Source organism: Vicugna pacos, chromosome 2 (assembly GCF_048564905.1).
Source record: "Vicugna pacos chromosome 2, VicPac4, whole genome shotgun sequence".
NCBI classification, from domain to species: Eukaryota; Metazoa; Chordata; class Mammalia; order Artiodactyla; family Camelidae; genus Vicugna; species Vicugna pacos.
The window spans coordinates 94,279,341-94,294,562 of record NC_132988.1 but is presented as its reverse complement, the minus strand read 5'-3'; the positions used below and the strand labels follow the sequence as shown (position 1 = coordinate 94,294,562).

The 15,222-nt window shown below is 49.9% G+C and overlaps 1 protein-coding gene across 3 annotated transcripts in view; it reads left to right on the top strand.

Moving 5' to 3' along the window:
• The window catches only part of TBC1D1 (TBC1 domain family member 1), a 181,187-nt gene extending 169,884 nt beyond the window's left edge, over positions 1 to 11,303 (top strand). For all 3 annotated transcript variants that reach the window (XM_015243989.3, XM_015243990.3, XM_072945268.1), the window contains 3 exons: positions 855 to 1,024; positions 7,215 to 7,388; positions 10,806 to 11,303. In XM_015243989.3, the coding sequence (XP_015099475.1) occupies positions 855 to 1,024; positions 7,215 to 7,388; positions 10,806 to 11,006 (545 nt within the window). In that variant the 3' untranslated portion in view covers positions 11,007 to 11,303. The remainder of the gene's footprint in view (positions 1 to 854; positions 1,025 to 7,214; positions 7,389 to 10,805) is intronic.
• The last annotated feature ends 3,919 nt before the right edge of the window (positions 11,304 to 15,222 follow it).

Here is a 15,222-nt window from a genome sequence, read left to right as displayed (position 1 = left end):
TTATATTTTTTCTTACATTATTGTTCCAGTTGTTGGGTAACTTTCCAGGATTCAGTCACCCAACGATTAGTTACTGGTGCTGTGGACCCCAGGACATTGGAGTCTTCGGATGGCTTCAGCCCTGAGGAAGGGGGCCAGGGCTGGGCTGGCTACTGGGCCACATGCCCTCCCTCTCCCTGTGCACAGTCGGGCTGGGGATTGTTAACATTTGCCAACCGTTCTAAGAGAAAAGTATGGTGTGAACTAGAAAATACTGACAAAGTTCTTTGAATTCTTCAGAGGGAACAATGTTTTTTATTCCATTATTGTGCTGAAATTCAGTATACTTGTAAGTATTTAATAATGTACTTTTGCAATGGTTGCAGGCTTATTACAGTTTTTAGAGATCTTTTAATTCAACCCCTTATTTCAAAGCAGAGGAAAGAGAGGCATTTTTTTTTCACCTTAACAGCATCAAAAATTAAGATGGAGTATTTGTTAAAATCTTTGTTTTACTCATGAAAACATATGTTTTAGCAATAAACTCCTTGGAAATCCAGAGAATTCCTGGAAAAATAGACTTAATAAAAAGTTTTCTTTTCCACAATTCAACTTTTGAAGTATTTTTAAATTTAATTTTTTTTTTGGAGCAGAAAAAGATTTATCTGAAACTGTGACAAATCTCAGCAATATGTTGGTGTAAATATATATATACATTTATTATTTACAGCATCACCTTGACAGCTGTATCTGACATATCAGCATCTTGCACTTCGGGGTTGCGTGTCCCACTGTCCTGCTCCTCAACATCTGGGAAGGGAAATGGACTGTAAACTGGTCTTGGTTTAACTTTCTGATTTTCTGTGTTTCTGCAGATATGATCTTTCTTCAGGGATCAGAGGTCATATTTAAAGTGGCTTTAAGTCTGTTGGGAAGCCATAAGCCCTTGATTCTGCAGCACGAAAACCTAGAAACCATAGTTGACTTTATTAAAAGCACGCTCCCCAACCTGGGCTTGGTGCAGATGGAAAAGACCATCAGTCAGGTATGACTCAGCCCGGACCCTCTGAACGCTCCAGCAATCCTGGATGTGCAGAGCTGAGTTTCTCTTTCCTTTGAGTGGGAGCTGTTTCTTACCACTCAGTGTCCTGAGCAGCATTGCTCAGTGTGCGGGAGGCACGTCGCAGTTACGTGTTCCGTGATTAAATGTGTGTCCGAGTGTGCGTGTGCTGTGAGTGTGTGCATGTGGTAGCCCGCACAAACCGTCAGTACTTTCTTACAGTTAAGTCTACACCCCTCGTCATTTGTTCTTCTGAAATACATACATTTTTATTCAACGTAGGCTTTTGTAAAATGAGTGCTAAGATATTTGTGCTGAATGGTTTTAACTGGAATTTTCTAAAAATAACTTATTGATACAGAGTTGTGATGAGTATATTCTATAGGTTTGTTCCATGATGTGTGTGTGTTTTTAATAGACTTCAGTTCCACATCTGTGGTCTCAGCACCTCTGGTTTCTGTGTTCAGTAGAACCATCACTCTGAAATGTGAGGGGTTGTGGGCGAAGTGAGCTGGTCATTGCAGCTAGACCAGTGGTCTGGGCTAGGAGTGGGAGCATTTTGACTCTGTAATGATTGCTGACCGTGCAGGACTGAGCTGCTGTGCAGAAGGTGAGGTCACCTTTGGAAGTGTGCAGAGGCCGGGTGGCTGGGTGCTCGGAAAGAGATCTCTGCGTCGGGCCTCAGAAGCCTAGAACTAACCTCACCTGCTCCAAATATAGAGCAATTAGGTAAAAACAAGTTGTGGGATAAAACTATGTTTTAAAAAGTCCTCCTTAGGATTTCTGACAGTCCAAGAGTGGTGGGTTGCGGCCAGTTGCAGCATTTGTGGTTTTGTCTGCTGCCCTTTCTTAGGTGCTGAGCCCCGAGAAGGAGGCAAGTCTGGCCTGGAAAGGGGAGAGGGTCCCCCGGGGTGCCACTCCCATGTGCCTGTGTGAGGGAGCAGCTCTCTCCTCTCTGCCCCGTCCCCTTTGTTCCTTCCCTGGTGCCTCTCTCCGTGTGAATAGCTCCGGCTTGTTGAGGCCCTGCTCTTTGCCGGGTTCCGTGTGGATCTGCACATACGCACGCGGTCTCATTTGATCATGACTGTGTTCCTGAGAGGGCCGGTGGCTTTAACCCACTAGCAACCTAGGGCTGAGCGGTTAATTAGCTTCCCGCAGCCACGCCTCTGCGAAGTAGAAAGGTGGGGTTGCAGACTCGGGCCCTCTCAGACCTTCAGACGCCCAGCGGCTGCTCTGCCCCACCATGTGCCGCAGGGTGGTGTTCATCGGCTTGCTGTATTTTACCCGTATTCCGAGACTGAATTCTCCACCCTTTACTTCTTTACTTTCGAATATTACATGCATTTACTCCCTTTTTGAGCTTTCATTGCGTGCACTTCCGTGTTTTGGCTGCAGGGGCAGACGCCCGAGCCTTGGTTCCCTAAGCTGCACTCCACGCCAGTGAGTGCCCTGACCTGGAGCCTGGGGCCTGGCTCTACGGCAGGCAGCCTCCCTGATGTTGTTTACCTCCTGGATGTTGAGCACAGAAAAAAAAAAATTCTGTTTCCCTCCCCTTTTCTGTAAAGGATACTTACTGAGGCTACAAGTCTGCCTTCACATGTTGGAAGTATAGAAAGAGACACAGTGTGGAGAGAGGACAGTTTTGTGTGTGTCCCTGAATGGCTTCTGTTTGGAACCTGGCATCCTTTACTCCGCTGGTTCCTTAACACCCCTGGGGCATGGTGCATGGCATCATTATCCCCATTTGTATAGATGGGGCCCTGGGCTCAGAGGGAGCGACATCCCCAGCACCTTGTGCAGAGGGACAGAGCCAAGAGTGTGCTGTGCCCTTGGACACCGAAGCCCATCCTGTGCAGGAAATGAGTGTGACCCAGTAATTTCAAGTGTGGTGTGAGCTCCAGCAGTGCTCGTGCAGGCGGTGCCGGGCCGTGCAGGGAGTGTGTAGGGAGCAGGGCTGGCAGCAGTTGTGGGTTGAGTTGGGCGGGGCCTGAAGAGTGTGCTGAGAAGGTGGGGTGGCCACACCTTTCTGCAGGGGTCGGAGAGGAAGCGTTTTAGGCTGTGAGGGCCGTAAGGACACATAAGGTCACCTGCAGCCTGAAGGCAACCACAGCCGGTGTGTGTCGGAATGCAGTGACCGGTGTGTGTCGGAATGCAGTGACCGTGCTGCAGTGCGGCTTTATTGACAGCACACAGTGGGACAGCCTTGGTCCAGGGCTGTAGTCACGCGGCTCCCTCCGCACTTCACCGGACACACCAAGGCACAGGAGCGAGAGTTCTGGGTGCCCCGCGGGGTGCAGTTTTTTCCGGGGAGGCGAGGGCATTGGAAGTGGAGTGTGGGGAACACAGATCTCCATCTTGAGGTCTAGGTCTTCATCCTGCCACAAGTCCCAATGGGAAACAAGACATAACGGCAGGCAGCTCTCTGCCCTCCCTCCTTCCCTCCCACGTGTTCCATCTGGAACTTGACCTCTGAGGGCTGGCTTTCTGCCTTCTGGCTGCCTCCTCTCCTCTCCCCTCCCCTCCCTGCAGAGGGTGCGCTGGTCTCAAGTTCTTCTCAGAGATGAGGCCTGAGGTGCAGTGCGATTTCTCTGCAGCCTTGGGGAGCCCTCAGGCTGGAATCTTGGCGTCCCCAGGGTGGGTGTGGTAGCTGCTTTCCCTGCGCACGGCCGAGTGTGTTCTGTATGTGGAGGGGCACAGTCAGGGTGGGACTTTGTGATAGCCACGGCCCCATCTCGTTAAATGCCCCTCTGTGGAGGCCTCAGCCTGAGCGGCTGGGCACAGTCCACATCCCGCTGGGAGAGAGTAACCAAGGGCAGGGCCCTGGCGCTCCCGCCCGGCACAGATGGGCAGGAGCAGCCGTCGGCGGGACAGGGGGTGGGCAGGTCCAGACCTGCCAGAGCCCAGGATGCAGAGGCAGGGTCTGAAGGCTCTGTGGTAGCTCCTCAGTGTGGCTTAACTGTCAGTTGGATGCAAGCCATAAAAATCCCCTCAGAAGAAGGGGGGAAGCCCGGGGAATAAACCGAAGGGAAGAGAAGGGGGGGTCCAGGTCGAGGTCTCGGAGCAGCAAGTGCTGTTGCCTGTGCAGCCCCAGTTCCATGTGGGGAGGAGAACAGGTGGAGGGGCTTGGGAGGCAGGGCGAGCAGCCTACTGCCAGCATCCTTTGGGCCGTGTTCAAAGTCGGGCCCCAGACCAGCACCGCCATCTTAACGTGTAGGAACTTCTGCAGAATCAGGGCCCTTCCCCAGACCTGCTGAGTCAGAACCCGCGTTTTCAGTGAGAGCCCCAGGGGATCCACATGCGGGGAGCATCAGAAGGCTGTGCCGTGGCCACTCCGGAGTGAACACACCAGGCGATTCTCTGCTCTAGCTGAGCTTGTAGGAGAGAAGCCAGGATCTTCACAAAGTCTCTTTGTATAGAAGACGCTCTCTGCAGTCCCAGTGGCCAGGCTGCCCCTTCTGCTGTGGGAGGAGCCCTCGTGCTTGGACGGCTTGCGCTGTTGAGAATTAGTTTTCTAAAAGGCCAGTCAGTGCCGTACAGAGGGTGGGGTACGCAGGGAGGAGTATGTTACCACTGGCATTGCTTAGAAGTGCTGGCATGTGGGGATAATAAAAAGCAGATCACCTTTTGGTTGGGTTTATTATTGTCTTTAAGTTCACTGCAGACACTGCGCCCTTATTTCCGACATGGGAGGACTGCATGCAGCCCTTGGTACGCTACCAAGACCGCCAGGCTCGGGGGTTCGGGTGCCGGGCGGAAAGCATGTGACTAGTTCTGCAGCTGGCAGGGTAAATGGCCTCGCTACAGAGTGTCCGCAGACAGCAGAGAAACGCTGAAGAGCAGAGGGGCCAAGAACAGAAATGGATATACTGTATCTGGCACATTCTTATGCTGCTAATGACATTGTATGTTGATTATTCCCATTTGGGGAGCAATTTGGTAATGTATTTCACTGGCCAGTATTCATACCCTTTGCCTCAGTAATCCCATTTCTTGGAATATATGCTTAGGAAATAATCCAAAATATGGGAAAAGCCATACATATGAGGATGCTGAGAGTTGTCTTTTATGACAACAAAAACTTGCAAGTAACTGGATACCCAACACATGATGAATGGATTAACACGGTTGTTAATTCGTCGAGTTGGTAGAATACCATGAAGCCTTTTATAGTTACGGTTATAAGAAGGTACAGCAACGTGAAAAAGCGTTGTTCGAGGACCAGGGCTCTCCTGTCACCAGCAGCCACACACTGCCATAGTCAGGCGTAAATTCCCAGGCACAACTGCAAAATCAAGGGCTCCAAGTGTTTTGGCAGCCAGGAGATAATGATGCAATTAAGCAGAGATGATTATGACCTGGGATGGTTCCTAGGGATTAATGGAAGCCTGAAAGAGCGCTCTGCCTTGTGCACAGCTGAGAGCCATTAACCTTAGCTGTGCGTCACTCTGCATCAAAGGCCAGAGGTTCCGTTCCCAGGTTTTCCAGGTTGGGAGCTCATTTAAAAATCTCTGTGGAAGAAGGAAAGTTGTGTAAATGACATTTATTCTGCACCATATTTGTAATTACACACCCATGCCACAGCAATCTCAGTTTTATTGTGTGCGGTTTTGGCTCTGTTTGAACTGTTCAGAAGTTCCATGATGTGGCACCCCTTGTGATTTTGCTGCAGCACAAGGCTGAGTGTGAGAGATTTTGCGACAAGCGTGTGGAAGCCAAGTGGGCACCAGCTCAACTGGCTGCCAGGCATGTGTCTCACAATTCCCACAGCGGTGCTGGGAGGCCTGGTTATCACCCTCATGTTGGAGGCCAGAAACTGAGGCCAGGAGAGGGCAAGTAACTTGCTCAAGGTCATTCAAGGAGTCGCCAGCCCAGCTCCGCTGGAGGACTGACTCAAATCTTCTGAGTCAGTTTTCTTGACTGTGGAATAGATAATCCCTGCTGATCTCGTGGTCCTCTGAGGGACAGCAGAGGGTCACATCAGTACAGCCGACTGCGCGCGTGCACACACGCCCACAGATACAATATGTATAATTAGTTTTTCAGCCTAGAATGACTTTTGTGCCTAATTAGTATTAGCCATTGAATTAAATTGAAAATCAGGAAGCTGAAAAATTAATCTTAAGGAAGAGAAAATAAGATTACTGGGAATGGTGAGAAAGTAAACATGGTTTTTGAAAGTTGATTTCAGGGAAGATAGGACTCGCCAGTGTTTGAATGCTAATGGGATGCTATCAAGGGAAATGAGGTTTTCATTGATTTTTTTTAACTCCGTTGGAGTTTCTTAGGGAAATGCAGTGAAGAGTCAGTTTCTGCTCTTATAAAGACCAATTTCATTCTCCAAATGTGTGTTCTGATCATGCTGGCATTTTTAATATGGTGATTAAATTCTCAGGTTCACACTGGGGCTTCATACCTGGGGCGGCAGCAGAATTCTGACCCCCTCTTTGGCCCTGCCTCCATCAAGCTTACTCACCGGGAGAAAGTTCAAACATGAACAGCTCACTCACTTGTGCACTTCGGGGTTGTTTTTCACACGAGTGGTTTTTTCATCACTGTTACTATTATGGGAAGGAAGGCAACTCAGGCATTGTTTCATATTCACTCATCTGTGTGGGTGACATTTGGGTTTTGGCTCATTTCTGCATATCTTATGTGCAGAGGAGGGTTGTTCAGTAAACAGTTCCATTACTTAGCTGTTTTGTAACTCTGAAAACCCAGCTGAACTGTAATTAAACTTTGACCTAGTGACTGGGCAGATAGGGCTGTGATTCTCTGTTCTCTTCTCTCTCTGACCCCATTGTTGCTGATCTAACCTAATAGAATTTTTAGAGAAAATGGCTGTGTAAGTACTGAAACAAGAATTTAAAATAAATTGTTGTAAACCTTTTAAAAAATAAGGTTTTGGCTTTTGGAATATGAGTGCTAGAGACCCACACTTACTATTACCTTGGGCTTATTTTTAAATACTTATATCCTCTCTTCCCAAGTGAAGTTACCACCTTCTCAGTTCAGGAGCTTTCCTTGTTTGTCGGTAGTCAGTATCAGGCGGCATCAGGTGCTTGGTTGGATGCCCGTTGACATGGCTCTGTGTGCGTGTGTCTGTGTGTGTGTGAGAGAGAGCGAGAGAGAGACTTTTCTCATCCTCAGTGCCTGATGACTCTTCTGTACATAACAGGTGTTTGAGATGGACATCTCAAAACAGCTACAAGCTTACGAAGTTGAGTACCATGTGCTTCAAGAAGAACTCATCGATTCCTCTCCTCTCAGTGACAACCAAAGAATGGATAAATTAGAGAAAACCAACAGCAGCTTACGCAAACAGAACCTTGACCTCCTGGAACAACTGCAGGTAGAGTGTGTTTGTGAGGCCACCTCCTGACCCGAGAGTGTGTGGTGGTTCATTAACTCACCAGAGGCCCTGCGGGCCAGGTTTTCCCATGACCGTTCTCTCCTGGCTTGTTTGCAGTGGGGATCAAAGGTAGCCTAGGAGAATTGTTCCTTTTTATTAGGAAGCAGACAGATTATCCCTTGCCGAGGTCAGACGCTCCTGGAACTTCCTGAGTAGCCGTTTCTGCACTGAGCCCTTCAGGAGACAGACCCAGAGGTGAACTGGGTGCTGCAGTGCTGTTAGCCAAACGCCAGCAGCTGTGCTTTGAGTGATGACGAGAGAATCAGAAGCATGAGCTTTCATGAGCGAAACCGGCTAGATCCACAGTGATGCCAAGTGAGGAAAGTGCCACAGAATCTACCTAATAAAATAAACCAGAGTCCCTGGTGCAAATACAAAGATTTGGTTAATGAAGGACACAGCCCCCCCTCTAGCAGCTTCCGTTTTAACATGGATAAACGTGGGTGAGGACATCCAGTAGAAAGACCCAGACCGCGCACGCAGAAGGGCGAGGTGGAGACCTGGATGTTGTCGGGTGCGTGTTGCCCACGCCGCCCCCCGGGCAGACTGCTGACCTGCTCTGTTCTGTCCCTCGAGTGTGAGACAAGGACAGAGAGATACCTAACTGCTCAGCACAGCTTCTTTACCTGTCAGATGGGGTAAAGTAAGCGCACAGCCTACTTTTTAAATGTCATAAATGGGTGGTAATGCTGTTACTGGTGAGGAATTATTTCTGGTGGGGTGTTAAAAATTATATTTGAGCTGCTGCAGAGAAAAATTTGTTTTTTTCCCCCAAAATATGTATTCTGTGGTGTTCCTGGACTGTCTTTAGAATAAGCTTTCCATCCTGGTCTAGGCCTCTTTACTTTTCTCCGTGGAAAGTTGCTGCTTTGCAGACACAGGCTTGGCAGTGATGGGAGAGAGGCCAGCATTTGGGAGTTTAAATCAGCCCTTGTTTAAAGTGTACTCCTCCCGGCAGGGGTTTACCCGAGTGGAACCTAGTCGACATTTACTGTAGAGGAACAAAGGAAAGGCTTTCCCTACTCGGTCCTGATTACCAGTCACGTTCTGAAAGTTAGTTGCTTTCCCCTCTCAGACTGAGATGTCCTAGCTGAGAATATGTCTTTGTGGCTGCCTGGATGCAGTCTCTCCAGGATGGAATGGCTGTAACCTGAAAGGGAGGCCAGGGGATGAAGAGCTGGTCTGCCTGTAAGGGTCTGCAGTACAGGTGGTCATTTAAAATGCCTTCCAGACAGTTGGCCCCTGAACTGTAGCATGCTGAAAACATTCCTGGCAAAGCTCAGATCTGCATTGGAAGCATTTGTCTCATTAAGATAGCACTCAAATAAAAGGTTTGTTTTATTGGGCTAATACCCGTGTGGGTCTTCTGGTGATGAGGAAGGGAAGGAATTTCGTGCTGCTTTTGTGATACTGCGCCCCTTTTGTGAAGACAGGGAGTTGTGAAAAGCTGCTCAGATATCTGCAGCCCTCAAGGCAGGCGTCAGGCTGTCCTTGGCGATAACAGATGTTCTCTTTGGAGTGTTGACCAAGGGCTCTTGGGGTGTGTCAGTTTGTGGGCGCCTGAATGTAGTTTTCCCATTACCCTTAGAGTCACGTGGACTTACTGTCTTTCAGCCAGACTGCGTAAGTTCTGTCAGACTCACACCTCTTTTCACTTTTTTTTTTTAAAACAGTTTTCAGGGTCCCAGGATAGGTGTTGAGTGCAATGTTTAATTTTCAAACCTAAATCTTTGGTTTTTTCCCCCAGAGCATCAAAATGGACCAGTTTCCTGGCTTTGTTCCATTCATACAGTTGTTGGACCTACCAAAGTCCCATTTATTTTCTTGTTAAACACCTAAGGATGGTGTCTGGCAGCTGGAGACCACACTGTCCAGCCTCCTTTGTCCAGCAGCATGCATGAGACGATTGCATAGACATGCCTAGCGGTGCTGGACGGTAAGGGACATGCATTTTCCATGGCAGGCAGCTACCAGGCATTGAGTGCACGAGCAAGGTGCTGGGGGAGCCCAGACCCCTGTGCATGTTGAGGCATGCTTGCTCCCATGAGAGCTGCATTCTCGTGAGGAGAGACCAGGCATTGAAGCAGAACAGTAAATGACCGTGCACATCAGCTCCCTGCTAAGCCAGGAGGTCCTGCGGGGAGTGCTGTGGACTTCAGTGGGGCAGCCCTTTGTGGGGGTGAGGTGGGACCCGCCCACGGGTAGGATTGAGACAGGCTCTCAGCCCCTTTTTCTTTCTATTTTGAGTGTTTATGTCACAGCCGGAGCTACGCTTTGAGTCATGAATTGTCTGTCTGGCACAAGCGTTACCTTGTTCAAAAAACTGTTTCCCTTGTTTTGAAAACAAGACAAAATATGTACCATTTCCCACCTGAAATCAACAGGGATGTGTAGGGCTGGAGGGTTGAAGGCGCCGCGCGGTGCCTCACTGACCCCGTGACCTGTGCGCCCAGGAACACAGCTGTGAGCTGGGACAGGCCGGGGGGCCCGGGGACAGCAGTGCGCAGAGGCCGGGACAGGCGGGGGCGCCCTGGGACAGCAGCCCGTGGAGGCCGGGGCTGGTGGTTGTCTGTGTCGCCAGAGCCAGCCCACTTGTGCCTGGGGAGCCGGCCCCGGGGGATTAGAGAAAGGAGGGTTGGTTACTAGGGAGAAGCACCTGGAGGTTCTGCCTCACCCTGATTGTGTGCTTAGGATGCAGATGGGTGGGCACGAGGACACTGCTCGTGTCTGGTCAGTGAGGCTGTGAGCAGGGACTTCTCAGCAGAGCCAGGCCAGCTGAGCGCTCCACACACACGTCCTGGGGGAAATGCCTGTGTCCTTGACGGGTGATGTCTTGTCACTGCAGGGCAGGTAAAGACTAGAGAGCTGTTACTACTTGGGCCTTCACGTAGAAACCATTTTGATGTCAGTTTGTACACGTCAAGTATTTGTCAGAATGGGCCAGACCGTGCTGCAGTGATAAATGACTCTGCATCTCTGTGGCTTCCCACCACAGAAGTCTTTTTGTCCCCGCAGCGCCACCTCTTCTCCACGAGGCATTATTTGGCCATATCAGAGCTGTCCCCCCCATGGTGGGTGACTTGGGGGTTGGGCTCCCTCTGCTTTGTGAAGCTGCTGTCTCCACATGCAGCCTCCACAGCAGCCACTGCTGGAAGGTCTCAGGGTAGCCCAGCCTCCCCCAGAGGGGACCTGGGAGAGGTGGTCTTCCCCTGGGGCCGAAGTGATGGTGAACTCAGAGAGATGCGGCTGCTGAAATATGGCTCCAAGCCCCCGGGCTGGACGGCACGGCGTGCGGGGTCCAGCTCTCCCGTGTCTCCCTGGGCAGTTAACATTCTCATTTCTTCTGTTCTTCTCCAGGTGGCGAATGGGAGGATCCAAAGCCTCGAAGCCACCATTGAGAGGCTCCTGACCAGTGAGAGCAAGCTGAAGCAGGCCACCCTGGCCTTAGAGCTGGAGCGGTCGGCCCTGCTGCAGACGGTGGCGCAGCTCCAGGGGCAGATGGCGGAGCTGAGCAGCCCGGAGCCTGAGCACGCACCGCCCGAGCCCGTGGGCGACTGACCGTCATCGCCCAGCTCCGTGGGAGACGTGGCCGCCACCCAAACACTGTCCAGGCCTTAACTGAGAGAGACGGACGGAAGACGCTGGAGGGAGAGAGCGGAGCGTGGCGCATGCTTCTCAGGGAGGACGCTGGCTTGCCGGCATCCAGAGTCTTCTGGGCTGAGACTTGCGGCACCTGGGCGAACGCCCCGGTATTCTTGTTGTTGTTTAGGTTCTGATTCGTCCCTTCTCCAGTCCTGATTCCTGTACTCGGTAGATTTAGATGGCATGGACACCAATAAATGCACCTTTATGTTCCTTTGTTGTTTCCTTTCTCGGGATCACTGTGTTTATAAAGAGCATTCATAATACGGTGGAATTTCAAAAGCCAGAGAGGCTGGAGATGATTCTTCTGGCAAAGATGTGGGTCCGTCATTCTTCCAAAGGGGGTTTGTGTGACTTACACCAGCATCACTGGTGGGAGCGCAGTTGGCCCTTGACCATTCTTGTGGAAGCCTCAGATGACTGTTAGGAAAAATCGAATTTGACATCTGAAATTTGATCACTGTGCTTGGTACTTAATGAAGTTTGTCTTTTAAGAATAGTTTTGATACATTTTTTTCCTTGGCCTGCAAGTACTGATCAAAGTCATTGTAGATAAATGTTTCATGGAAAATCATCTGTTTTCAGACCCTGCCAGGGGAGGCTGAGCATGCCACCCACAGCTGCAGTCTCTGTGGTGTCTGACGCCCACCTTGCAGAGTCATGTGTTCTGCTGCTGTAGGATGTAGTGCAGCCCTGTGTCCCCCTGCGTCTGCACCCCTTGGGTCTCTGATTTCCTGCTGAAGTTGCCGAGCACATCAGGGCATTTCAAAGTCTTCAGACTTTCAGCCTGAAATTGCAGTCAAATGTATGGCAGCTGAAAGCAGTTTTTCGAGGTAGGATGTGCATTTTGAATGTAACTCACACCCCTACGACCCCTTCCCTCAGGATGACGAGGACCCTGTGCCTTCAGCTGGCAAAAGGCCCCTCACAGTGGCCCTGGTGTCATCTGGTCGCTGTGCAAGGCTCATCCCTATGCTCCTTGAACGGGCAGTGGCGTGAGGGGGGCTGTGTGGACAGGTTCACTTCACTGACGGCAGAACCACTTCTGATCGTCACCGCATCATCTCAGCCACGTCTCCTCCACGAGAGGTCTCTTGACTCTCAGCGGAGGGCATCTCTTTGAAGCCTGAGGTGAATGGAAGCATTTTCACACTTGGACTTTTTAGAAAGACTCCCCAGACATTTCCAAGGGAGGCCAACGTGCTGCCCCTGGTGCCTGTGCAGTTGGTTCACACTGCGGACCCTTGCCTGTTCCCCAAACCAGAGGAGAGCAGTTCCTTTTGTGAACTAGGTGACAGCCAGTAACCTTTGCCCTGAGTTGTTCCACCTGCTGTAACTTAGAGGAGCTCACATTTGAGGGCTTCCTTCCACATATTTTACTGTTTGAATGTTTAAAAACGTTGAGTTTTGGACATCTTGTTACCGTTACTCAAAAACATCGACTCTGCATTAAATTAGAAACAAGCAAGCAATAAATCATGTCCACACTTTACAGTGTTTGGTGTTTCTTTAACTTTGGGTTTTTGATTTTTAGCCCAGGAGCGAAGGACTGCCCCCCGATCACCTGTGGGTCAGTGTGTGTGACTGACTAGCTGGCGGCGAGGCCTCTGAGGGACCGGCATCTCGTGTTGCTAGTGTTGCTAGTGTTGCTACCCACATGCTTGTGACGTTGCCGCCTCTCTGCACGGTGTGCGTGGTAGGGCTGATGAGACCAGCTGCATGTGTCACGTGCCAGCGAGTGCTGTCCTGAGATCTCATGGTGGGGAGAGAATGGTTGACTCAGGCCTGTGATGACAGGTTGGACAGTCAGCCTGTGACTTAGCCGGGGACAGATAAAGTCATAGTTCTCCTCACTGTGAGAATTCATAGAGGCAAGATTTTAAACCAAGGTTTTGTGTTATGTTTTCCTGTGACGCACAACTCTACACACATGTGCACTTGAAGACTGTCTTTCTGCCCTCTGGGACTGAAGACACTGTGAGCCCCCAGGAAGCTCACTGTAACATAGGACACGTATAAAAACGCCTGTGCAGAGCACTCAGTGTGGGATCCTCGGTGGAGCTGCAAGGAGACAGAACAGTGTCCAGTTGGGGGTTTGTGCTTGGTGGGCGGGTGAATCCGGGGAGAAGGGTCTCTCTGAGTGCTGTGGGTACAGGGTTTGTTCCAGGGATGAAAGCAGGCACTGCTGTGTGAGGAGAGGACAGGGGATGGTGCAGGGGGAGGTGTGCGGGTCAAGAGAAACCCCCGTCGGTCCCTCCGAGAAGCAGGACACATGCGGGTGCTGAGGTGGGCCTGGGCAGGTGGCACGTGGGCCTCGGTGTTCTGTGGTGACCACCTCTGCGTCTACAGCCAGGTGTCTGCTGGTGGGCTGGAGCCACCCTAAGTCAACAGTCAAGGTCAGAACTTGAGAAGAAGAGCTGGAGGTGGAGCAGAGGAGAATGAGGATGAGTTGGGACCTGCTAGGTGCCTCGTGTCTGTCACCACATTTGACTGCTGACCTTCAGAGAAAGATGGCCCTTGCTTCGCTTTGCCTTCCAAAAATTGCACAAGGATGTCTTTGAGCCGATTCTAATTTAAGACCACCAAGGAAGGGGACCTGGGGAAAGGTAGTCCTGGTTTACCCAAGCTGGCATAGAACAGCCACCACAATTAACTTTGGCACCTGCCTAAGCATGCATGAGTGAGTCACTTTACAGAGGCCCTCCAGCTAAGTATGTATGATTAGTGATCCATAGAGTTCGGACTCGAAGACTGACCTGGACTTTGCCACTGATGGTGCAACACTGGCGTCCAGGACCTCCCCTCCCTTCATCTGCTTCCTTCTGTCAAGTGTTACCAGACAATCTACAAATTAAGATCAGGAAGCTTCCTATGTGGGAAAATAATGTACAAGCCACATTATCTTAAACTGAAACTGCTTTAAGGGTTTGGAATAGCTCAAAATAATCTTGGATTGGGAAAGCCAGAGGGAACCTTCTATTTCTACTTCATACTAGAAAACCACCTTCCACCTCATTTTATCGAGGAAAAAGCCGAAGAGAAGAGGGGTTCAAAAACCCTCTAATGGCTCAGCTGCAGGATCGGTAGATCCCCAGTCTCCTGACAGCCTCACAGTCAACACCGCCCAGCTTTGATTTCAGTGGGTTTTGGGAATCTGTTTCTGATGGCATCAAGTTTCAAGGCAAGGAAAGTTCTGCCTCACTTTCCAGAAGGGTGATCTGTATTGTCAGGAGACCAACCCAGGTTCCTCCTGAGACGTGGGGCCCCCAGGGGCCTTAATTTATCCATCGTAAGTAAAAACCAGGGGGAGCTCCCCTGTCCCCCTGCATGTGGACGCCGGGCAGAGGAATGCTGCTGCAATGGGGTCTGAATTCGAAACTGACAACAAAGATGAAAAAGAGTGTTCTTATCTAGGATTCATCGATAACTGCCTTCATATCTCTAAAGTGAATAATCAGCCAACTGTCTTGGTTGTAAGCCCTTACTAGCAAAGCATTTGAATTTATACCCCATGTATATATTTACTTAAAAATTTCAAACATGACTCAATTTTATTATAAAATAAAGTTTAAATGAGGTGAAACAAAATAGTTAAAAAGTATTGATGATTAAAAAGATGACTTCTAGTGTTTCTAAGTAGAACCATGAACAGTTCATTTAAAATATTGTTTTAAGACTGCAGTACAGTCATTCAGATGTCAGTTTCCCAGTTTAGCCTAGTTTGATGGTTGGTTTGAATGCACTGTCGTGGCTGGATAAAGGCTGGCTTACAACCTCTCGAGAGAGAAAGGGCACTGCTGGTCCCATTAAGTCATGATGCTTATTAATTCACTTTCATTCACCAATTGTGCAAAGGTTTTTGCTGAGGTATGGTTAGAAAATTTCCATCTTCTCTAAGGGCAGACTAACGTAAACTCATCAACATGTGTTAGAGGTTGCCTCTTCCTCTCTTTGTAAAGCTTTGTGAACAAATTATAAAAGCGTTTCCAAGATTGTTTGAGTAACACCTTCACACGGTTTCTGGCTAAGAGATGACCTAACCAACAGCAGCACTTCAAACACCCTTTTCTGGAAAAGCCCTTTCCATAGCACGTTCTCAGAAGTCTTTTTTGGGCTCCCCGCCCGGAGCCCT